Source organism: Oxyura jamaicensis, chromosome Z (genome assembly GCF_011077185.1).
Source record: "Oxyura jamaicensis isolate SHBP4307 breed ruddy duck chromosome Z, BPBGC_Ojam_1.0, whole genome shotgun sequence".
NCBI classification, from domain to species: Eukaryota; Metazoa; Chordata; class Aves; order Anseriformes; family Anatidae; genus Oxyura; species Oxyura jamaicensis.
Genome location: NC_048926.1, coordinates 74,750,412 through 74,776,624, shown reverse-complemented (window position 1 = coordinate 74,776,624; position 26,213 = coordinate 74,750,412). Strand labels below are relative to the sequence as shown.

General features: G+C 38.6%; 1 protein-coding gene across 3 annotated transcripts in view; it reads left to right on the top strand.

The window, feature by feature from the left end:
* The window catches only part of SVEP1 (sushi, von Willebrand factor type A, EGF and pentraxin domain containing 1), a 124,960-nt gene that overhangs the window by 9,991 nt on the left and 88,756 nt on the right, over positions 1-26,213 (top strand). For all 3 annotated transcript variants that reach the window (XM_035310327.1, XM_035310326.1, XM_035310329.1), the window contains exons 2-3: positions 9,323-9,578; positions 10,768-10,944. In XM_035310327.1, coding sequence (XP_035166218.1) covers positions 9,323-9,578; positions 10,768-10,944 — 433 coding nt within the window. The remainder of the gene's footprint in view (positions 1-9,322; positions 9,579-10,767; positions 10,945-26,213) is intronic.

Sequence of the window (26,213 nt, the reverse complement as noted above, 5' to 3'; positions counted from 1 at the left end):
ATAGTCTCTTTTTGGGACTAGGACCCTACCCAAGTTTTTGAGCTACTTCTCAATGAAGTGAACACAAAACAAAAACTCATGTTAAAATTATGGTAATCCCACTATTTCCCAGTCTCTCTGGTAACCTCAACTGGGAGGATGAAGAACCTCCTTGAATCCAATAGGCAGCCTATGAAAAGCTTTAACATACAGGTCTGTGTGATTTGCTGAGCATACACAGTATAAACAGTGAAGCAGGAAGTCCATCTGTCTGTGTTGTTTCTCTATCAAATACTCCCACACACCCCATTGGGCTGAGACAGCTCTTACCAGTGATAACTGTGTGCATGTAGCTTGATTCCAGCAGTCCTGGAGCAAAACGTCTGAAGATAATTGAGCAGTGACAGCTGGCAGTAGATAGGATAGGTCATGAAGTGTTTGTCCTCTTAGTATTAGTTACTCTGTTCAGCTTCTTTGTTGTATTTTTAGAGAAATGAATGTTTAAGACCAACTCAAAAAAGTATTTGGCAGATGCACCAGTCAATAGGGGTGTGAATACTTGTCTGAAAATACCCAAAGATTAATTATGTACTCAGTAAAATATTTTGGAGTCCCTTTTTTAATTACTAGCAAAAGACCAGAGCATACCAGAGAAATCAAGTAACATCTTGGTTATATTAATGATGACAATTGCTCAAAGACAAAGAAAATTAGGAAAATCTACATTTTTTCAAATGAAACTCAGATCTATTAGCAAGACAGTATTTTGAATATCGCACCCAGCATAGCAATATATGAAAACTGCAGCAGCTTTTCAAATTCCAGAGTAACTTGTTAAAAGGTTATACAGCACCAGGAGTGGAGGAGGTGGCTATGTATATAAGATGCCTTGTCTCTTAATGTCTATTTTAGAAGTCTAAAGGATGATGTGTTATTGTCTCCTGGATAATAGGTGTATTCTGTTTGTTATATTTTGGAGCTTAAAACTGCAAGCCTCCCCGATGTCCAAGTCGTCAGACCTAACAGTCAGTCCCAGCACTTGTGTAGAACTGAACTTAGGTCAAATTTTTTTGTGGTGGTTCCTGTGATTGCAAAAGCCGTGGTGGTTTGTGGTTTGTGTTTTTGGTTTTTGTTTGGATGGTAGGGGGAAGAAGTAGTCTTTATACAAAGAGAAAATCAGGGTACTCAGGACTGTGTTCATTTAGGTTTTGAGTATGTCCAAGGGTGGAGAGCTTATAATGCTTCTGAGAAACCTGTGTGATCACCTTTATAGTAAAAATCCCATTTTCCACTGTTTTAGTGGAATTTCTTGTATTTCATTTTGTGCCCATTGTGTGTTGTTAGCACCTCATGCTACTTCTGAGAAGAACTTTTGTGAGACTTGCTGAGTTCATTCTCTGCCAGTTACTTAGAGATGCTGGGGAGTTGAGTGCTGTGGGTAAGAAATACTAGATTTTTTTTACAAAGATCTGTTTAAGAACACCACTTACTTCGTTAAGATTCTTGCAGTATGTTATTGACGAGAGGTTACAAAGTTCATTCTCAGATACTCAAAGAACACATTTAAGTTGGAGAAGTTTAAAGGATGAAGGAAAGATGACTGCATGCAATGAGAGTGACACATTGCATGAAGAAAAGATGAAGATAGGGTGAAAAAGGATAGTAAAGACAAAAAATGCATGCATAGATTACACACATGATTTTGATCACCCATCAATTATTGCATGAAAGAATCATGAGTATCTAGTATATTGTTTCACTAAAGTAAAAATCATTGAAGTGCTAGACTAGACCAGCACAAAATCATTGCATTTTAAATAACCTTTCTTTTTATTATTTAAATACCCAGGTTCACTATATAGTTATATGTTTTCCTAAACTCTGGATGCAGTTCCTGCTAGGCAAACATTCCCGGAAAGCTTTTCTGATAATTTCTTGTATGGAGGTAACAGCTCATTCTCTAGAGCTTGTGTAGCAGTGCAGAAGAAAGTGGTGAAAAATACAATTGGGAAGCAAAATCTCTAACTATAGAATATTTTTAGTGCCTCTCCTGAAAGAAGCAACAAAACCTAAAGAGGATAAGATTTGAGTGAATGGAACAATGGAAGTAGCAGTGTTCAGTGACCTAAAGACACGCCAGTGAAATGAGATGTTTGCTGTTTAAGAGAGGGGGCACAGGAGGTGTAGAGGAGCAGTATCTGTTTTGTGATTTACGGAACAATATTTATCTTGCTACCTAGGTCTGCATTACTCCTGTGACATGACCAACTTGGGATTGCTTAGGATTCTGTGGTGAGATGCCACAGCTCCATCAAAAACTAGGGTTGATCGTGGTAGTATTTTTTTTTTCCTTTCAGAATATTCATTTAGATATAATTTCCTGCCAGACTTGGATTTTCTGCTTGCAGGAAGAATGAAAGCAGAGGAAGCTTGAAACATGGTGAGATTCACAGAAAGATTTAGCTTTGCCATTTCCCTTTGTGAATGATACACAGCTCCCTTTCTGAACCCATCCCTAAGAAATTAAGACATTTTTGTATTTGAAATTATAAGTCAAATCTATACCGTTTTTTGTAGTAAAGCGTAATTTATTTTTTAGTATAAATTTAATGGTGATTATGTTGTATTGCATATAGTTAGTAATACTTTTTAATGGGAATTATTTATCTTAGAGTGAATAAGTGATCCTCTGGGAAAAAATAATCATCTAGTCCTGTTGAACACTCATCCCTTGGTTTGTAGCTTCTCTGTAATTCCTAGGGTGAAAATAAATACAATGTAAGTGGTCTATTGGTACAGCAGAGATAAATGGCTTTGTGATAAAGGGCTTTCTGTTTCACTTCTGAGGCACAGCGATGGTTCTTCCTGTCCTACAACAGATAACATTCCCTTTGAAGACCTTACATAGGTTATTCCCTGCATGGTGTACAAGGAGCAGTGTAGTTTTTGTGATTAATCTTGGATAATGTGATTGTGAAAGCTAGGTTCCAACTTAAACCTTTTAAGGCAAGCTCCTCCTGGCAAGGATCCTGAGTCTGACTGATGTTATCAGTTAGTAACGGCTTAGTTGTGTAAAGTGAGACAGATTAACCCATTTCAGTTTGTTTCCCTGTAGACAGATGTATTAATGGCAAATTCTGTATGGTAAAATCCTCTTTAAAAGCCAAATACTGAACAAGGAAGGGGATTAGGCCCAGGATCAAATGTTTACGGATTAGATGCAGAACGTGTAACTGAGGCAGTAACAAAGAACCTCAGCACTGTCATTGCTGTGGCCGTTAGGTGACTGAAGAAGTCTTTGGTTTTGATTTTGTTTTACAAACTTAACATCAGAAGCACAGAAGTTGGAGGTTTAGAAGTGCTTGTGACTGTAGTTTTAGAGTTTCATTTTGCCTTGGAGTAGTGACTTCCTACAGCAGGATTTCGTACGATAACTTTTTATTGCACAAGACTTCATTTTTTATTTCTAAGGGCTGTTATTGGCACAAAGGAAATGGTGAGTCTGCCAGATATTTGTACACACTAAGCACAGATTGAATACAATACAGATGGTAATAACTTTTTGCTAATGTGAAAAGAATGTTTTATTTAAGATCTGGAAGAACTGCTGAAACTGACTGATCTGTCCTCTGAAGGAAGTGTAGACAGGAAAATGGGTACTAAAACAGGCAAAGAGGAGGTGTTTCTAGTGGCCCTACGCATTATTTTGCAATCATCATTCAATCAATCAGCATTAATTGTTTTATTTTGTTTGTACTTATCCCTTAATACTAATTTATAGCAGTTATCAAATTGGCCGTGTTCTCAGTTATGAAGGTCATTCAGCACTTTATTTTCAGTTATGGCTGGTGCTCAGTTTTGTTGTTAAAATCAGAAGCAGATGGGGATCTTCATACCAAAGAAGCAGGTTTCCAGGATCCTTTTAACTTCCCAGTACTGTTCAGTGGGCTCTTAAGTTTGAAAAACCTGACAATGTATGAAAGGACCGCAGAGCATGGTCATGCAAGAAAAGCATCGTTGCATTCACACAGTCCATGAAGTTGCTGGGGACTGGCCAAATACATGGAGCCCCTGCGTGCGTGCTTGCAAGTTGAGGGGTTAAGTGAACAGAAATCTAAAAACAGATGAAATTTCTGTATGAAAAAATATGTTTTAATGGGACTTTCTGGAGAGGAAAGGGTAGAGGTGTTTTGGAGTAGAGGAAGATGTTAAAGTCAGGGTTAAAGGAAGCAAAAATGATGTGGAGTACCACACAGATATTGGAGAGAGGGGGCGAGTGATGCATCTTTGTAGTGACTGTGCGTAATGCGAAGGCTTTTCAGAAGACATGACAACAAACTTTTACTTGGATTGTTAGCTGCTCTGGATGGTGGCCTGCTCTTTATGCCACTGTACTTTTTCAGAAAGATACAAAACACCATCTGGGCCACCAGACATATACAAATGATGTAAAAAAAGACGTCTCTTTTTTTTTTCTGTTTCCTCAAATGTTGAATGTTTCTTTCTCTTGTTCTTTTCCACTGCTGTTATACAGCAGGGAATATGTATCTAGAGTTACAGCTGCAAGTCTTGTGGGCCAAGCTATTCAGTGGCTTTGGTTCGTTTTGATTTCTGGGGTCAATATGTAGCAATCCTGTCTGTCAGTTCCTGTGCTCAGTTCCTTTGCTCAAATCCGTCTGTGCCTGAATGTTTTAGTACCTCAGGTAGCATCAGCGCAACTTCATGCTCCCTTAACCACCAGCTCTGTGTGTGACAGAAGTGCTGCCCCAGAGAAGAGGTTGCCCTTTCAGATGCAGGGGACAGAAGAGCTACTGGCTGCTTGCCATATCTCAGGCTCGTACAGCTAAGAGACATTTGACCCTTCGTAAATGGTCTTTTCCTGACGCTTACCACTTACTGTAGCCCATGATGTTCATTTTTAAAGAGGGCTTGATAAGCTATTGTTCATGGGACTTACAGCCCACAAACCTTTCTTGATCTCACAGAAAAGACACAGAGGGTTTGTGTACGCAACATTTTCGGAGGGTATTGGTGGCTGTGTAGTTTTATGGAGCAGAGATCCTTGCTAATTTAGTTATATAGTCCTTCTGAGATACCTGTTGCCCTGGCTTGACTACCGGGAGTCAAGGTAGCATGTTAATTGGACATACAGACACAACCCTCGATTTGGGGAAAATTCGGATGTTTGATCGCTACCTATTATGAGCAGGACTTGCTGAAAATTGATGCTGTGTATAATGCCATCCGCTACCTTCATATGCAGAGTTTGTGCAGCTTTGTGCTTTGCACAGTAGGAAATGGTGCTGAAGTTATATTACTGAAATTAAAAGACAGGTCCTGCCAAGACTGAGCTTTGTTCCTCCTTCTGTGCATGTTACAACATAATCGTGGGTTGAAATGACATTCTGCTAGACCAAGCTGCATGCAGGTGGGATCTTCCGAGAATTGCGTTGGCAGCCTCCAGAATGTCTCTTAACCCTAAGCAAGTTGTGGTTTCTTCCCCAGTTACACGCATTTCACCACTTGAACAAACTTTGAGGGCATTTTCTTTTTCCATAGGGGTGATAGAGGCCCATCTTTTTTATAAATGCAATTTGCAGATTGAAAATTCATGCTGCCTAGAGATGCTACTGTTGAAAAAAACAAGCAAAATATGGTTGAAGCATATGTTTTTCCTCATCTTGTTTTCAGAAATAAGAGACATTTTTAATGAAACAGCTTAAGACAAACATCCTGGGCGGAAAATTTCAGCCTGAATAGTTAAAGGGTTGATAGATGTTTAAGTTGCTTATGTTCTATTTTAAAATAGCGCAGTTTATACTGAACATGTTAATTAAAAGTGTTAATTATAAATATCACTGCATCATTCTCTGCTTGCAATACTGCTTGTTTTAGAGCAGCTCTTTCAGAACACATTTTGAAATGAGGCATTTGTATTTTTTTCTTACTGGTGGTCTTCATATTGTCTTTTGCCTTGTCTTTATCTTCCTGATTCTTTTCATTCTGGTTTTCCACCTCATTCTTGTTTTCCACTTATGACACAGGTAAATGAAGAACAATGGGTTTGGTTTGCAGAGGGTTGTGTCTGCAAGAGAATTTGGTTTCACTCCCTTTGGTTTTTGCATACAATTAGTAATAAAATCAAACCCAACAGCAACACTTCACCTGGCAGCATTTCAGACCACAGTGCCAATGGTCTGTGCTTTGATTTACAGCGCATGTGGTTGGTTTTGCTTTAAAAATCTACCTGAAATCAAAGAACTGCAAAATCAAATTTGTTCTGAAATTTGGCCTGGCTTAGTGAGAAGGTTGTAAAATCTCTGCAGGTTCTTTGGACCAGCCTAACACGTGAACTGGAATCTAGACAAGTTTCATTTTATAAGTCTTAATTTAAGATTTTGAAATAAAACTTAATAAAATGATAGAACTATAGAACGGTTTGGGTTGGAAGGGACTTTAAAGATCATCTAATTCCAGTTTCCCTGCCCTGGGCAGGGACACCTTCCACCAGACCAGGTTGCCCAAGGCCCCATCCATCCTGGCCTTGAATACCTCCAGGAATGGGGCATCCACAGCTTCTCTGGGCAACCTGTGCCACTGCCTCATCACTCTCTGATTGAAGAATTTCCTCCTAACATCTAATCTGAATATCCCCTCTTTTAGTTTAAAACTATTTGTCCTTGCCCTGTCATCTCAGTTCATCCCCTTTTTCGGAATTTGTGTTTGCAAGAGTGGCTTAAATACCCTTATTGCGCATCATATGATGACATGGTTTTTGGGACGTACTGTCAATATCATTGGAAGGCCTACCATATGCGATATGCTTTATTGATCACAGTGTAGTACAATGTTATTGAAATAAACTGGCAATTTGCATTTTACCAAGCTGAAAATCATGTATCCCTACTTTTTCCTAAGTTCACAGAGAAAGGAAAAAATACACTGTCAGAATCACCTGCTTCAGGGCCTCAGACAGCCACCAGGAGAAACTAGTGGTGGACCCGTATATACTTACTCTCTGACAGGCTGTGGATGAGTACAAGACTTCTAACTCCATAGGGTGGTTTCTTGTCCAAAATGCATTAGCACGTCATTTTTGGAGATGCTCTTCCTATTGTCCAAGAACAAGCATAGGGTGGGTAGAAATTACCATCAGTGCACAGTCAGACTGGAAAGATGAAATGGGCAGGAATCTGTGGGGCGTGTTTTCACTCAGGCACTTCTGAGTATTGTCACAAGTGTCTTGTACAAAGTATTTGGGAATTCCTAATTGATTGAATCCTTCAATCTGTAGATTGCAGCATGGTGGGAGGGGCTACAGGCAGTTTTTGATGCCATGAGAGATGAGCTAAAGTGTTGTTGGCAAACTAGTGAGAGAGAAAAGGACAACTCAACAAGGACAAATGTAGAGTATTACACTAGGGTGGAAATAACTAGCGGTCCAAATGCTTGTTATAGAAAGACTAGCAATAACTCAGAAGTGGGCTTTAGAATTTAGTGGATCAGAACATAATAAGATGGCATTAAAATATGTCAAATCATATTAGTTACATCACTCATGAAAGCAAAGCAAAAATGACCACCAACAGGAAAGCAGTTACCATTGTGGGAACCATGGAAGGGTTTTGATCTTTTAGGAGCAAGCAGTGTGCATAGAATAAAGAATTCTGTTGTTTTTTGTTTGTTGGTTTGTTTGTTTTGGTTTTGTTTGTTTGTTGTAAGCCACATTCATTTTTATTTCTTTAACAGGTTACCTTGTTAACCTTCAGTTGTTTGTTGTCTTTGACTTGGCATTCAACTCCTAAATGTACGATGGAGTAGTGATTATTGTCACTTCTGGGCTTTTGCTTTCGATTGATAAAATTACAGTTTCAAGGACTGCTTATTTCTCCAGGTTCAAGTTCCCTGATGTGGTTGTGCTGGTAGTGAAGATTGACTACATGACTACAGGGGTACACTGAGGGTGCATTTAGAAAAGCAAGCCACCCTGTGTACGTTCACTCTTTTGAAGCTTTCTTAACAGCAGTTATACCCATATTCTTTCCTTTTTATTTGTTAATTACTAGCCTGGCAATGACTAAGAACTTGTTTCTGACCAGTCCCATGTTTTTGTCTGTCTATGAAACTTTCCTCTGTAGAGGGAGACTTATGAAGCCTCAGCAAGTATAGCTGTATTTTTGCATTGCACATGAGGTCTCCAAGATGCTTTGTTTTCAAGGCTATTGCTTCCAACGGTATGTTTGGTCTCGCTACCTTTTCCTTCCTACCCACACCTGTGTATATACATGCTCTATGATTTGTTCTCTATTGGTGCATACACTGTTAAATTGCTTTTGGGCTTACTGTATAAATTAGTCTTTCTTTCTCATCTGCCTTAGATAGGAAGAGAACAACATAGTCACTGTTTTGCTTTCCAGACACTCAGTCGATTTCACTTTTTAGACAATGAAATGGTAGAGGAAGGGCGGAAAGGAATATGTGGGAAGACAAAATTTCCAGTGGAAGCTCTAACCATTCATAGGTTATTCATATGAAAATGTACTATTGTGTGCGAGAGCTCTTTTCAAGATTTATATCTGGTTTTGACTGATTATTCAACTTTCATTGATATGCTTATCCATAGAGGATTTCTAGTAGACCCATTGGGGGGGGCACATTTTGAGCAAAATAACACTTAGTAAAATAGTTGTTTTTCTTAGTTATCCCTTAAAAACTGCAGAAGATTTCTCCATATATCACATACTCAAAGTCATGAGAATGAGTGTGGGTGTGACATGGTACGCAGCACATTTTCATGGTGTGGCTTGGTGAGAGGTTCGTGTCTCTGTCAAAATAAGCAAGTTGGGAACCAAGTGGCATTCATATGCTGAACAGAAAGACAACATTGGTCACGTGGCAGCTGGTTTATGCCTACATCACTTCCGTGGTGCTGAGACAGCTGGCAGCATCTGAACTTTTGTCCTATTGGTCTTGGACTAGATTTTCAATGTATTATCTATTTAAACTGCAATCTGAACAAAGCTGCTGAAACACTGATCAGTATCGTTGCTGTCTAACACATGGATGACTTTTATCATTCAGTGTGAGAGTGTCTTATTTCAGATCATGTCATGATTTCACAGCTGTGATTGGGCAGACATTGATCATCTGAAGTGTGAGTCAGTGTTTGGTGTTGTCTAACCATAGTCTTTGCTTGCAGGTGGTTGGTCTTTGCTATGGTGAGTAGTATTGTAAAGAGTCAATCTAGCTGTGTAATCCAAATAAAAGGAACCAAATCATGGAGGAAAGGAGATAACTGCTGCTAACACTTTACTGAAGTGTGTGATTTCATTTTCTCTTCCAGCAAATATTGCGGCATGCGCGTGGAAATTCCACAAAGGTGATATTTCTCATTACTGATGGATATTCCAATGGTGGAGACCCAAGACCCATTGCGGCATCCTTGCGTGAATTTGGAGTGGAGATCTTCACCTTTGGGATATGGCAGGGGAATACCCGAGAACTGAATGACATGGCTTCCCATCCAAAAGAAGATCACTGTTACCTTCTTCACAGTTTTACTGAGTTTGAAGCGCTGGCACGCAGGGCTCTACATGAAGGTATTAACCTGAGAAGTCCTATAGGCAGCACAGGGCTGAATATAAAATACTGTCTTGTAACTGCATTTCATGTAGTGCAGATTCCATATTTCTCTGATATTTCCTCTTACTCTCTAGCAGGGGTGTTCATTCCTCAGGTAAAAGAATAAACTGTTAGTGTGACTAACTCACCATCAGCAAAATGTAACCTAAATTCTCTTCCTTGGTATATCCATACTTGCATTTTATTCTACATTTTGTCCAAGGAGAACAGACTATGGTCTTGGTGCAGTGTAGAATAGATGAACCGTGTAGTTAGTTTTGTGGTTGTTTGTTAGATTTGAGGCCCCCAATACACATCTTAGGACTAGTCTTACTACCGAGTGTGTATTTTACACAACAACAAAAGCTAGCCTATTTGGAAATAATTTAGATCCCCGTGTATAAAGGTAAAGACAATTCATTTTTATGGCCTTACATATTCAATAACATTGAAACAAGCAAGAGGTGGAAAGTTTGAACTTTACTTTTACCCTTTTTCAGTCTACTTTACTGTAAAGTAGAATAAAGGTTCTACTTTAAAAGTTTTTCATGAGAAGTTTAGCAACTGAGAACACATGAGTAGACCTTCATATGTAAGCCAGTCCTGCCTGAATGACAGCACATGCATCAGACTACCAACTAGCATTTATTTGCTGTATTTAATTTTTAAAAGCTCACTACTTTTACACAAGTAGTTTGCTTTACTGCTGTTCTGTTTATTCCAGTTAAGGTTTAGCTGTTTTGTGTAAATACTTGAAATATTTTTTTTATATCACCAACTGGCTGTAGGTCCCATTACCAAATGCTCCCCTGATACCAGTGACAGCATGCAGCAAAACAAGGATAGGCTGTCTCAGCAGCTTCAGTAGGGGGTGAGACTGCCTTCTGGCAATGTTAGAATCAAGCAAAGCCAGGTGAGAAAACTTGGGGATTTTTGCATCACTGGTTTCAGAGAACATTTTGTCAGAATAAGAACACCATTTATTTTATTTTATTTACATTTTATGTCAATAAATGTTCTACTTCATGCTGCCATCACTACAGTTTAGAACTGGACCTGGAACCTAAGTGTTTTTTTTTTTTTTTTAATATTACGCTAATGACATAATGTGACACTGGGGGGGTAATTGGGGTTGGATTTTTTGTTAATAAATTGATATAATTTCAGACCTGCCCTCTGGCAGTTATATCCAAGAAGATATATCACATTGTTCATATCTCTGTGAGGCAAATGAAAACTGCTGCGACATCATGGCAAGCTGTAAATGTGGCACTCACACTGGCCAGTTTGAGTGCATCTGTGAAAAAGGATACTATGGAAAAGGACTACAGCATGAATGCACAGGTGAGTCTCATGTCTCTGTGCTTGTGTTTCTTCTCTGTGTGCCCTGGATATGTAGCTAATTCAGTCTAGGGAGGTCAGCTCTTTTGGGGATTATGAACCTGAATCAGAACGGATTTGTGGCTTTTGGAAAACTTTCTGGCTAAAACGTGTAAGAGTTGTAGCAGTCAACCTCACCCTGCTCCCTCCAGCAGCAGCCAAAAGAGATCTCCAGGAAAGGTAAGAGTAGATCAAATGTTCAGACACATTAAAAATGGTAATCACCGAAAAGGTAATCACCTAAAATGGCATTCACCAAAATATTTTGACTGCAGATTTACTGAATCTGAAGTAGTATCTTCTGCATTTAAGAGCTCCTGGTGATTTTTTCCATCATGAATTTTACTGATCACATTTTGAAATTCCATAAACTTTCCTGTTTGGAGAGGTGCTGTCTATGTGCATTTTTGCAGGATAAATACTTGGTGAATGCTACAGTCAATTAAATGTTCTTTAATTCTCTCATGTTGACTTCCATTAACTAAAGAGGAAGAAGGCATTTTGGTTGCTAAACAGAAAGTTGTCATCACATTTCACTGAGATAGTTCTTGTTACTGCTTTTGGAATAGTACTGCTTTTAACAGTATTCATTTAAAGTGTACAATTGAAATAACAACAGTTCACAGCCCTTTATTGCATGTCAGGATAAAAACATGGAGGCAAAATTCTGGCTCTCTGAGTTCCCTGCAAAGTTGTTCATAAGCAAAGATGAAAGCAAGGCTGTATTACTAGGCAGAGGACTTCAAGCTTATTTATTTTTTTTATTAATAGATAGAATTTCCTAGGGAAGTAGCAGGGAAAGTTGAGCCACTGGTCTTCAGTGGAGTTGTGTTTCAGCTCTGGGGGATACCAGATGCCTTTGTTTAATAAGGATATAGATAAAAAGATAAATAGCAGGTTTCAGTATGAAGTTTCGTTTTACAGACATTTATGAGTTCAGTTGAAAGCCTTCATGCAGTCAAGATAATCTAATGAAATAGTTGTTCACATACTGCAGTGATTATAAGAAGTGAAGGGAAACTGTGCTTGCAGAAAAAGATAAGCAGGTTTTGTCCAACTCCATTGGTGCATATGGGACAAAAAATGCCAAAACTGTCAGTATATCTGAACTCTGTTACGTTTTGTGAGCTGGATAAAAGGAGTACTTATAATCAAGTATTTCTCAGCTAGAAACAAAATGCAGTGTTTACATTGATTTTACATCCTCGTATTCTCATTTACACTCTTCATGCATAATCACATAATCTATGGATCGTGGTTGTATAGCTGTGTTTGAGTGCTGTGCTGCTTATGTTGAATGTGATTTTCATCACATGCAGAAGGCTTCTCGATGTAACTTGTGAGAGTTGATAGCTCTGCTCAGACAATAGACACAGGCAGGTTTGTGACTAGAAGCTGAAGAATGCCTTTAAGGAATGTTTTAATGGAGGCTGTGATGGCTGTATTCCTGCACTAGGAGTAGTAAAAGATTACACCTAAGCTTGCAATGGGGGAAAGGTATTGCCTGCCACCAGTGCAAGAAACGACTGAGATACTACAGTGTTTCTGTTGGGAAGCTTTATCGGTTTTATTTTGCTCCTTAAGGATTATCACAAGGTAAATGTTAATTTTCCTTGTGCCTCTTGGGCATCTTTATGTTTATCTGCTTAAAATTAAGTAGGTAAGTATTCAGGAATCGGTGGGGTTTTGATTGCAAGATGAGCAGAGGAATGCAGTAGAGTCACTGGCACATTGGATGAGAATCTCGTTTTATGTAAGTGATAAGAGTTTACCAGTGTGTTCACTTAACTCCAAACAAAGATAAGCTATTACATTCAGCTTATTTTCAGATGTAATTCTATTTTTTTTATAAAGTCAATTTTTCATTTTTAGTTTCTTCTGGAATTTTAGTCCATTTTGTTCACCTCAGCTGAATGTCCTAGTAACCTACTGACCAAAATAAAGTCAATATTTCTGTTTCTATCAGTGTCATTAAATACTGTTTCGAGCTATTCCTGAAGAAGTTAATGTTACCCTTTCTATACAAAAGGAACTTTTCATGGGTGAGCTTGCCTTTTGAGTGCCATTAGAAATGGTAAAAGTCTGACTTACGTTTACGGATATTTGACAACTGCAGAGGAAAAGCTTCATTTTGTTACAATCAGCAGGTGCTCGTAAGGTAAGTTTTTAAAAGGGATTGGTATTAGATACACTGAAATAAAACTATGATTGCAGCCACTTGCTTTCTGTGTGAAGATAAAAGGTGCGTACGTATATTTTGTGGAGAGTTTGACCAGAGTAACTCAAGCTTGTTCTTTTAAATATGTCTGATCAATTCGACTATTTTATTCTTCCTTAAGACAGACAGAAACAAAAGGCAACATGTGTTCTTTAAATGAAAAAGACATTCTGAAATCTTCTTTTTTGAAAAGGATTCAAAATCATTTTTTTAACATTTCCCAGCTGAGGATAGCTGTGGATTTGTAAAGGACAAGGAATCTTAAGAATGCCTCTTTACTTTTCTTCTGTGTATAATGAGCAGGAGGACTTCTGGCAAGTTTACGTTGACAGAACTTACATTTGATTGGTTAAATATGCAGATACCATACTAGCCTGTGTTTACTTAATGAAGTAAAGTATTTTTTAAACAATTTTTCATTAAAGTGGGAAATTGTTTTTCTTCTGTAGTGTATCTGTTACTTTTGCTATATTGGTTATTTTCTGTTGTTATTTTCTGTATGGCCTTATGCTTTTGCATTATGCCACTTTATTGATGTTTATGGTTTTAAATGTGAAGCACCAAAATAACTATGTACAAATCATAACAGTACTTTAATTTCCTCATTACCTGAAAAAAACACCATAGAAAGCTTCCATAAAATAAAATAGGAGCCACATGCTTTGTGCTGAAGAGCAGAAATTGGCTTCAGTGACCACCTCCTGTTCTTTGCAATATTGTTGATGATGTGCCATAGAAAGAAGAACAGACTGACTGTTCTCTACTTTAGAAAACAAACCAAACAAAAGCCTCTTGGCCCACATTATGAGCCTTATGCAGACAGGGACATCTGTGACAATTAGCAGAAAAGAAGGGAGAAAGAGGAAGAACAGAGACCTTGTCATAATCAGTCCCAGTTATTGTATAGTACGTAAACACCTTTTCTTCAATAAGTCTTCACTTTTTTTTTCTCCTGCCTTTCCTTGATTACAAATGTTAAGTTTCAAACTAAATGCAACCAAACAAAAATACGGATGTCAGCAAAAATATATCTGTGACCTTCATGGTCTTCCACTCCATCAATAAAAAGACGAGCTATTAAAGGCAACTGCTTGTTCCATGGAAAGCTAAAATGTCCAGCTGTATCTTCTGTCCATTTGTATCTTCTCTGTATTAGGAAGCTAGGTAATACGTCTTTTACATAGCCTTTTTCCACATTTTTTTTCAGTGAGACTCTCCAGAGAATGAGGTTCTTTTTTGGCAAGTGGTTTGATGGATCTAATGACCTTACAGATTCATGATAGGGAAAAAGGATGACACCTGTCACATTTATCTAATTGGTTACCTCCTGAGCAGAACCACAGGTATCAGGGAGGGCAGGGAACTGCTGTCTTACAGCCAGTCATTTCTTTTATTGAACACATGGACCACATTTTTTATAGCACAATGTGTTCATGAAGATGACTTACAGTTGGCAGGGCAGAATTAGTAAATATAGTACTTACATGGTATGCTAGTTATTCCTTACTTTTTTTTAATTTTGGTCCACTACATGTGTATAATTATTGAAATGTAGAATTTCATCATATATATAAATATTCAGTAGCTTACCTAGGCTTTGCAGTTTTTATGAGTATGTAGCATTGTTAGTTATCATCTGCATTGCCATCAGGCCAGCAGTTTTGCCTACAAAACAGCACATCAGTTAGATCTGTAAAAAACATTTCCAGGAAAATTTGAAATCATGTGAACTGTGACCTTTTTCTTCTCTTCTCTCTCCCTTTTTTTTTTTTTTTTTTTAAATTTTAACTCAGAACACATTCACTGAAAGACTGAGAAGAATTTCAAGGAAATGCAGGAGGTCCAGCAAGGCAGGGGGGTCTACATATTGCATTTTATGATTTCTTGGATTTTGGACCCTATTTTCTTTTTTTTTTTTTCTTGTTTTTAATGAGATTTCCAGAATGTTCCTTTTGAGAATGCAAAGCAAAGCCTGATGTTCATGAGTTGGACAGCTCTCTAGTTAGAAAAAAAAAAAAAGGAAAAAAAAAAAAAAGAAAACACAAGTTTTGCATAGTATATTACTTACTAGCAGTTCTTTTTTTAGTGAGATAGGAAGAACGATAATTCCAGTAGTGATTGGAATGGTCCATTCAAAGAAAGCAAAACATCTGTTCTGCCATGATGTGTTTTTCTTACCTCCCTTCTGTTAGGAGCTTCTCCCTGCCTGGAAGCCAGGTCACCCTTTCTCCACATTCATTTTTTTAACTGTTTCATTAGCTATCCTGCAGGTGTTCTGGCTTAATGAATCTTTGTCAGCCATCTTGAATTTGTCATACTCTATGTGGAAATTCTCTTTAAAAGCTGACAGAACTGCAGATTTTCTGCATCTTAGAACTTAGTTTCTTGCTGTCTCACATGGCAGTGCCATTTCATTCTGTCATCCATTGAATCTGTGTCTTAGATAGGATTTTGTTTTGGTTCCCTTACTCTCTTTTGTTTTTAATTTCTGAATCAGAAAAATACTCTTGGAGCATAGCTCTCACTGAAAGCTTCTGCTGAGGCCTGCAGCCAATGAAAACTGACAAACTGAAGAAGGAGCATCTCATCAAGGGAAATATCATATGGCTGCATTGTGCTTCCTTGTGCCATATAAACCTGCAAATCTGCATAAGCAAAAAGAAGCAAATAAACATTTTAAACTAGATGAGCTGAAAGAACTGAGATTACAGCTGGGTAAAGAAGTTGAGGTATACATGCTTAATAAAGCATTAATTAATGTTTACAAAACCTGGACAGTTTGGAGAGACTTGGAGTTAGACTACTCTACTGTAGAGACAGCACAGCTTGCCTGGAGAATCCTTTCTCCAAGAGTAACGGCTGTCAGGGATATGCTCCTGTAATTATTACCTTGCAATCATGATCCTCTTTCTGTCACCCTTGGGGGTTGAGATACCTTTGTGTATGTTACTCTTTAACTTGTAATTTATTCTTTAAAAAAATACTTCTCCCAGGTGGAGCCTTTTGTTGCAGCCTCTTTTGCCTTTGATAATATGCAGAGTTTCCACTGTGATTATATTGTGTTAAAATCACTGGCTGTCATGAAAGGAGAAAACAAGAAGGCAGGAATCTAAAACAAAGGAAAGTTGCAAAATACCAATGACTAAGCAACAATGAATTGATGTTTAATTAATACCGGCAAAACCATTCCTCGATGGCATTTGTATTTTTTTTTTCTTTTTGTTATGAACCCTTTTTGGCTCTTTATGGGTAACAATTTGAGCATAACATCACGATGGATAAATACAGAAGAAAAGTAAATGAGCATGTTTTTCTATTGAAGGTATCATAACATCATGATGGGTAACTACAAGAGAAATGTAATGGATCTCTTTTTTACATATGCTGAAAGACAAGTGGATGAAAAGGGTGGATTTAGGAAACAACAAGTGCTATTATAGGCAATGACATGAAAGTTTAGTAAGTTAATTTTCTTTAAAAAATGTTTATATAATATTTACAGAATATAATGTAAAAACATTTGTAGTTATTGTTTACACAAAGACTAAAAGAAGTGGCTTGTTATAGATAATTTATTTGGAAGATAAATCTGGAAGCATGCAGTCATGGTCTTCAAAATTTTTAACATTGAAATCTTCTTTCTCAAAAATTTTGCCCCTGAAGTCCAATATTTCCTGCTTTGCTTTTGGAAATTCAAATAGAGATTCTCCTGCTTGGTATGGTACAAAACAAAGCAAAGGCTGAGGATAAAAGGATTGAAATGTTCTAAGATTTCTCAGAATGGAACACACAATGGAGATACAGTACTTTGTTTAGGTAATTCAAAAGCATTACGGCAGTAATTTCTTCTTGTCAGGAGGGGCTTCTTTTGCAGGAATGACTTCAACAAAGATGAATAATGTCTTGCATGATGGAGGAGTATGTTTGCATTTTAAGTAGATTCCAGCACCAAACTAGTTTATTTGTGACCTGTACAACCTGCTTCATGAATGTAGGGCAGTGGGAGCTTCTTTTGCTGAATTCAGTCCTTGTGCAGGGTGATACAGAAAAGGTTCATAAAACACAGTAGGTATGAAGTGATAACAGGTTTTGTCAATTATTAAAGCCAATTATTATTGTCAATTATTAAATTCTTATAGTAGTAAAAAATCTTTGATCTGCTTCCCTTTGTCTTTGAAGGCAAAAGTAGCAAAAATTTGGAATATTAATCCAGATTCAATCCACCAGAAAAACTCTTTAATAAACCCTTAAGTTAGACAGTGAGCTTTCTAAACCACTGTAGAAGTGGGAAAATTTTAACATCTAACCAATGACTGTGTAAAAAGGGAGCTTTGCTTGATCAATTTGATACAAGGTTTTTGAGTGAAACAAATAACCTGTGCAGCTACTGGTGGGGTTTTAGCCATGTTCAGTTTTAATAACCTTTTTGAAATGAATTAGGTGTATTTCCAGTAATGTTAATGAATTTGGGATTGAGTTCTTGGAAGTGGGTGACTTATTATTTTCTTCATCCCCAGGCCTTAGGTACCAACTTACATAAATCTTGTTTTGCAAAAGTAAAAAATTTATGTAATACAAGAGCTAGTGTGGATAATGGCGATTAATTGGTACATAATTTTTCTAATTCTGCACCACATAGCTTGTTTCCTTTGCATTTCCGACTGAACAGTAGGGAAGAAACACAACCCTAAAACTAAGCAAAACCCACTAACTTTTAAAGTTTTCCTTGTATATCTGCACAGTTTCTGAGGGAGTTCTTTAAATGTGAAGTTGTAGGGTAAAGATGAAAACCCCAACTGAATTTTGGCATGTACAGACCAGAAAAACAGAGGTAATTTCTACATCTGTGTGCAACATTAAAAATGTATCACCCTTTCCAACTAGTTGTCATCTGAGGCATTAGAAAAAAAGTTTCAAATTCAAAACAGACTTTTTTGTACTAAGTATGGAGATATTTCTGAAATATATGTGGCATAAAATTGGGAAGCAATGCACAATTTTCCCTTCTTTTTCTTACCATGGAAGTGGCTTGTCCTGGTCACCTCAGACTGTCATGCAAATAAAATCTCTGGCCAAAGTTTTATGTGCAATTAGAGGAGAAAAAGCTGCCATATGGAGGGCTTGAGAGGAGCAGAAGCCATGCTCTGAATAGACACAATTTAGAAATAGATTCCAGCTTTCTGTGTTGACCCAGCTTAGGCTGTTTCTGGAGTGCCCAAGCTGTGCTCTGGCCACAGCATAACCATTACAGGTGGCTGTCACAATGAAGGCTCCAAGTGTAAATGCAGCACAGGTAGCTTTATCCTTTAGTTAAAAGACTGTAAAAGCTTTAGTGTTAAGCCTAGGCATGGCCATGAGTTCCTAGACAGTATAAAAAGCAGGCTGTCTCACCTCCACTCTGATTTTACACTGTTCACTGTTGGAGATTTTATGGTGGGAAAACATCCTAGGGTAAATGGGCTCTGAAGCATCAACTTTGAAGTACTTGGAACATTACCAGGACTTAATCGTGCTACAAGTTACTCATGAGATTTAGCCTTAGCTTTTGTACCTGTGAGGTTGTGACAAGGTGTCAGGATTCCTAGCATCTTTAAGTTGCTCTGGAAAAACCTTATCAAAACTGATTCATTTAACCAGACTGGAACATAGAACTGTTACTGTGACAAAATCAGGCAGTCTCTGTGTCTCTGGATCTGAAGCTGGTTGAAGTGCACATGGTGTGTTTGTTACTTGGTCAAATGAATTTGACTTTTAGCTCTCAGAATGAGTTTCCCATAGAACATGGAGTGTGGGAATATTTTCATTTTATTTTTAAATCCTTGACTTACACTGTGGTGTTCACCATACCTAGGCCAGTGAATATTTCAAAGTATTCTGTAAGAACAAGCACTATTACTTTTAGCATTTTAAGCAATATTTTCTACTTCTCTTGCAGTATTAATCTCGTATTTTTGTCTAAAACATAGTTCAAATCATTTTGCAAGTGTTCGGAGGTGGTCTTCTGATAATTGCTCTGGAGTTACCCAGATGCAGCTAACAGGAAAATGAAAATATAAAAGCAAAGCTGCACAAAGCTGCACCCAAACAGTCATAGAGACATTCCTCCCACTGTCTTCTCTGCATCTGAGTACCACCATCATAAGGGAAGAAAGTTGGTGGCAAGAAGAGATGGGATGGGTTCTCTGTTGCCTCTTCTGTTCAGACCTGCCCAGTGTCTCTGTGGAAAGTTATCTGGCAGGTTCCTCAGGTCATTTCACAATCACTTCCAGGGAAGAAATCCTCTGTCTGTGTCTTCTACAGCTGTGCTTCTGCCTTCTTCCCATTGCACACATTGTCTGTTTCTTCAGCCACACTCTGGTACCTCTCCAACAAAGGCAGCTTGGCAGCAAAAAGAGCGTGCTACAAAAAACTCCTTGATGAAAGAGGGGTAAAAACCCACTCAACTTGGAGCAGAATTAGGGCAAATAGGTTGCAGACACTTTATAGGCTTAATCTGTCTGTCAGAAAATCAGCAGCCAATAATGGATGGGAACAGTTTCATCTGCTGTTTTGTAAGCCACCTTGTTTTCTTCTATCATCCCAAAATTTACGGCAGATGACCCAACCTTCCCACCCAGAAGCAGTGCTGACTGCATGGAGGAGTGTGACAAGACCCCTTGGGAATGCGAAAGCAGCAACACAGATCAGTTTCATCAAACAGGAAATTGGTTTCTCCTGGTTTTGTTGGTGTTTTGATGAAAACAAAGATCAGGACTCTCCACAGAAATGGGAACCTCTTCAGGCCAAAACCCTTGGGTTTAATTTGTTACCATGCAAAACAAAGCCAGATCAGCAGCTCACACTTCCAATGCAGATGTTTTAGTAGGGACCACATCTGTAGGTAGTTTGAACATTTGATTTTATTTTTCCCTTCAGTCTGAATTTTTAAAAATTAGGAAGTATTTTCTTCTGTTATTTACCTTTGTAAGAATGAGAAGAATGAAGGGATTTTTTAGCGTGTATGGGGTGTGGAATTGAGGAAGATTATTTTTATAGAGGTTAGTTAACTATATAATATGATTGTAGTTATGTGATTTAGTTAGAGTCTGAAACTGACGGATTTGAAGAAAAAAATCATTAAGCACTACATTACAGTTACTCATTAGTGTAAAGTGTATAAGATTGACAAAATGTCCATCTGTATGTGCACCTGTACTGATTTTGTGCAAAGCTTCACCCTACTGTAATAACTAAGATCTGGCTCCTTCTCCTGGCCATGAGGCAAATCTACCATTTTGTGTGTGTGTGTTTTTTTTTCTTTCTTTTTTCCATGAGAGCAAAATAAAAATTCTGAGGATAGCTAACAAATAATTGGATCTTAGGCCCGTGACGTTCAAACAAAGGGTGTTCCCTTGTAAATGCTATAGCAAACACCCATGCAAAGCTTCTGTCTCCTTGTGGGTTACAGGTTGTTACTCAAACAATAATACCAGAAGATACAGTATGAGAACTTTCCTACATTTATTGCTGTTAATTCCACATGTTCTTCTTTTTTTTTTTTCACAGTAATTATTGCTCTTAGTTCCAGTCTGTTGGCTGGTGAGTGCTTCACAGAACAGTGCACAGTGCCTGAATTCAGGCTTCCCTTCAGCTACATTTTTTATGGTTTTATGACAAAAGATTAATTACTACATTCTTACTGTGCTCCCCCAGAAAAACTGTTATCTGGAAATACGCAAAGGTAGTATTAAAAACTATCTAGGGAGAGACAGGAAAAATCAACATTCAGCTGCAATATAGAAGCATCTCCATCTATGTAGACTGGGAACTCTCTGAGTCACATTAATTTAAAGGCATGTATTTGTATTCTGAGTTTAATGTCTGCATAAAAACCCTTGGAGCTCTGGATGAAAGTGTTGGCCTCTTACTATGTTTTCTCTTCCTGACCCTCATTTCACATCTTGCCCAGCTGCTGCCTGCAGAACATCCTGCAAAGCCTGCATAGGCCTGGGAACTTCAGTCTGCTCAGTAACTTTAACAGCATAGAGGACAAGCCCAGAGCATGTTACAGTAGTGACAGTGTTTGGACTCACTCTGGGGAGCCCAGGCCACTCTAGAGGAGCTCTGGTACCTTTAAAACCAGCAGCTAACTAGTTTAAATCTTCTGCATCTTCTTTACCTCTTTGGCACAGAGGTGCCTTAGCCCTCGAGAGAGAAGATATGAAAGAAGGATTTGCCTGCAAGAAGGATTTGCCTGCAAGAACATGAGATGCTTCAGAACTTGCTCTTTCAAGTAACTCAGCTCACAGGATTGGATTTTTTAAGTACAAGAAGGAGTGTGGTAGGCTGGATAGCCTTATTGTATTTTGGTGTCAACACAGAACATAAGGAGAATTTGCCATACCTCATGGTTATACATCAGAAGAGCTACATATAATTAAGCTGGCGTTTCACTCGGTCTTCCATTCTTATGTCATGGAGTCATTGACTTTTATACCTAAAAATGCTCTGGCCCTCTAGTCCTATTTCTGTTGTCACCTTGGCAAAAAATACTGCTTTCTGAAATGCAGATATTTGAGCTCTTTTCAGAGTCCAAGGCATTGCCTCAGTATAACGAGGATCAAATTATACAATCCCTTGCAAGCCCTTTCTCATAATTTTTTATGTTGTGAGTTGAGGGGAGAAAAACACACGTGCACGATGTTGCTGTCTTTTATTGCTGAGAGGGAATTCAAGACACACAGCCTTGCAAAATGCAGCAGCATATTAAAAACACAGCACTTCTGTGAGTACCCGTTTTCTTCCTGGTTGGCCAAAAACACTTGACAGAGTTCCCCCACTGGGGCTGCAGGGCTGTTGGCCATGTCATGGCACAGGGGTACATGAAGGCAAGGACATTTGGTATTCATTAGTGATTTCTGTTCATTTTGGCAATGTCAGCAGCCACATTCCTGTTCATATAACAATTTTATTAAGTGAGTAGCCCACCTTGTATTCACAGCTCAAGCCCATGAGAACAGAAGTAATGTGATCACAAGAAGTTTGACTGGGAGACAGCATACCAGCCGCAGGCTGTGAGGCATCCTCTGCCAACATCTCTTTAATGAAACCGAGGTATATTAGATAGCTGCGGGTTACTTTTATTCCTGTCTCTTCTAGTACATGTCAGGGATGCTCCTTTCCATACTTGAGCGCTGTAATGGCAGTCCCAGCCTAGGTGCCAGAAGGTTTGTGTAGAACTCCGTACTGTCTTCTTGTCCCCCTACGTCTTACCACCTATCCCTCTAGATGTAGGTGATGGATTACAGCGGTTATTTGTCTGGGTTTTGCCCCTGAGACTGAAATACAGGCAAGTATTAAAGGTAACAAGTCCAAAGTCTGTAAATGTGATACTTCATTCACAAAGCTGTCTGTAAGGTCTTAAAATTCACTTCCAGTGATGTTAGGAATTGATTTATTCTCATTACCTTTGGGGTCCCTTTAGGGAAGCTTCCCATGTTGAAATAGAAAGTGCAGTGCCTTATGCATCCCTAGGCCAGAGAGGAAATTTGCCATCTGTCACTTGCATCCCTCAATCATTCATGTTCTGCAGAAGTGCAAGACATTAGTGCAGAATACTTGGCTCCAACTCACAAAAAAACAACAAACAAACAAAAAAGGGATATTTTTAGATAGCATTAATTATTATGTGAACTTGTCTAATTAAAATCAAATGCTGTTTAGAAGTAGATCTTATAGCTTACAATCAGTGATCTAAAAATCTTAAGTCTTACTGGGTCCAGTAAGCAGCAATGTAATCATGCTTACCTTTTTTTTTTTTTTCTTTTTGCTTCAGATTGCAGTTAAGATTTCTTGTTCATCATCAAGTGTAGATAGCCTTGTTTGTGGCAAAAGATCTCAAAAAAGGGCATGCAATTAGAAAGGAATGTACAACCAGAAGAGTGGCAGACCTTTTTCCTCCCAGAATGTACAATGAATGGACCTTGCTGTCCTTTAGAAAGAGAAACAGTGATTCTACTTCCTCAAGGTGGTAAAACACTTGAAACTGTGAAGAGGCTGGAGCAGTAGGATACGGAACGCAGTTTCACTTTCATGCACAGAGAGACTGAGTACCAGGCAGTTCTTGAAAGAATCTCACTGTTGGCTGCTCCTCTTCTGGCAGCAGCAGCAGGCTGTGTCAGGCTCTTTTAAAGAACTGCACTTCAGCAAAGCCTCCAGATGTTACAGGTTGCTACTTCAGCATGTGTTTGCTTAGCACTGATAGTAAGAAGGGATCTTACAAACACATAAGCCAGGAATTCCCACTTTATGGGAGAACTCCTGCATTGCAGAGGGTTACATTTTTCTGGAGGGGCTAAGGGACAGAGACCAGGCTAGTGCAACTTAGGGAGGGGAGGGGGGGGGTAGTTGGTGGTCAGAAGTGGCTTTGTGAAGGTTCTTCACAGAAGAGAGCTTATTTAGGCTGAGTACTGAGGCTGTGTATGAGGTTGTGCAACACACTGCAACAATATTTTTTTTACCATAGCTTCTGTGGTAGTAAAGTGTAGTTGGTTGGCAGGGCATGCGACCAAGTACTTTAAACACAATTCTTCAGTTCAAATCTGAGGTGACCCCTTTGCTTGTAGCTGACCGCTTCAGCAAGAGTCAGATCCATCCTTAAGGTAGGATTTCCTTCCTTTCTATCTCATATAGAAGTAAGAGTGGAGAGGGACAAGGAAAAATGGGCAAAATGGGATGAAAAGACTTTTTTTTCTCTCTGAATATCTTCTGAGGAATCAGCAGGTAATGCAGAGTTATGTAGTTGTTCTCTAAGCATTGTCATGTTCCATAAACAAGACTGTTTTGATCTTCATAGTTCAGATCATTTTAAAAGAATTCAGGGGGTCCTGTCAGTTTCCATAAGCATTTTGCACAAAAGTTGGTCAATTGAATTTATAGTATTTTTCACAGAAATCATGGGTATCAGTAACAATTCCAGGAATTAAGTAGAAACTCTTAACACTAAGAGTACAGCACTTTGCTGAACTCTACACAGGGATAGCTGGGTTTGTTTCACAACATTTGGAAAAAAAATTGGCAAAAACATTACTTTTTATTGTCTGATTATTGGCCTGAGCCATTGCATGTGCTTCAGTTCTCTTAAGTTAACCAAAAACTGTCTGACTCTCACCCTGGGCTGCTAAGTAAATAAACATGGAAATAGTGACATATGTTCTCCATTTGCACGGTCACGTGCTGTATCTTCTCTGCTCATAAATGTTACTTAATAGGAGTATAATCGCTGTTGTTGAAAAGTATATTTAAATGATAAAAATAAGGGATGTAGAAAACAAGCCAAATTTGGCACCTAATGCAGTAGTGACAGTTTATTGAAGGTCTGGGCAGAAATGGCTTCACTTTCCTGTTTATAATAGCTTTTACTTGCTACATTCCCCATCTGTGATTCAGCAGCTGGAGCTACTCTGATCTGCAGAGAAAGGAGATAGAAATAGGTGTCTTTTTTTTTTCTTCCCTCATGATCACATGCAGCAACAACTGCTGGGAGTGGATTTTGGAGACAACAGCAACAGGGGAGTGTTTCGCATTGGATAGTAAAACAATTCAGGACTATGCAGGGTTCTGTTAATATATTTGACCAGGGAGGTATAACACATACAGCTTTTCTCCTCATACAGCTTTCCTCCTCATACAGCTTTTATCATAGAATCATAGAATATCCCGAGTTGGAAGGGACCCATAAGGATCATCAAGTCCAACTCCTCTATTTCTGCCTGTATGAGGAGAAAAGCTGAGGACTCGGTGTCTCTGGTTCCTCCTGGATTCCTTATACAGCTTGCTGCTCTCAGGAAAGCCAGTGCACTTGTTCAGTTCAAGCAGTCATTTTTTAATGATACTCTGAAGTCTGAAGAATAACTGAACACAGAACTATCAGTAGGTGAACATGGTGGCAATGGATCTTTAACCACCAGGGATGTTCTTCACTACAGAAACACAGCAGCGCTGGCAAGCCCGGGGTACATGTTTTGTCAGCTACTAAATCCCAAGTCCTTATTTTAGTTAAAATTACCTTCCAGAAATCCCGGGAGAAGGTGATCTGTTGGTTTAGCCTTGTAACATGTAACATGAGACTCTTTCTCTCTGCTTCTGGAAGAAAGCGTAGGCTGTGCTGCGCAACTGCTGGCTAAGTTGTGATGATTTCAGCATGTCCCACAAGCCGCAGGCACTGGAGTAGACGCTTGGTTCTGCTCAGCTTCTTCTGGGTAAAGTACATCAGGAGTTGTTAAGGAAACATTTTTTTTTCCCCAGCCCCAGGTCAGGCTTCTCCGTTTCCAAGTACTCCCTCTTCACAGTTGTGCATAAAGGAGAACTATTTCTTTCCAGCCTGTTCATCTAGCTCATGCAGAAGTTAACTGAGCAGAATGTAACGCATCCCAGGCAGAGCTTTTTCAGTGTTCTGATATTTCTACTATCACTCGGGGTTTGGTCTAAGCCTAGTCTTGGTCTTTTGAGCACCTAATATACCTGTTTATTAATCCTTATTAGGGAGGTGATAGATTGATGAGTTTCTTGGTACAATGATGAGTAATGGAAAGGTAACAAGGAATATGGAGTGACTTTTCTCACTGCATCTGATTCAAATCCCCATCTGCAAGTGTATCTTGGTCATCCCTTTTCCATTCTGGCCCAAAACCCTTTTTGCAAAAAAGCAAAGAGAGCATTTATTTGATATATTATATAATGGGTAGACCAAGTGTATGAAAAACTGGGCTTCCATTGCCTTCAAACCTGACATTTATTCCATCTCTGAAACAGTTATTTGCTCATCTGTTTGTAGCAAAAATTAAATAAAACATTTTTTTTGTTGTTTGTTTGTTTGTTTGTTTTTCTTCTTTTAACAGGACATGCTTTACTTCAGCCTGTTTGTACCTCCTTATAGCTTGGAAAAGCAAAGATAAAACTTCACAGCACATGCATTAAAATGGCAAATAAGTGCACCTAGGACAGGAGGATAATGTTCCTTTTCAGTGCTTATTAA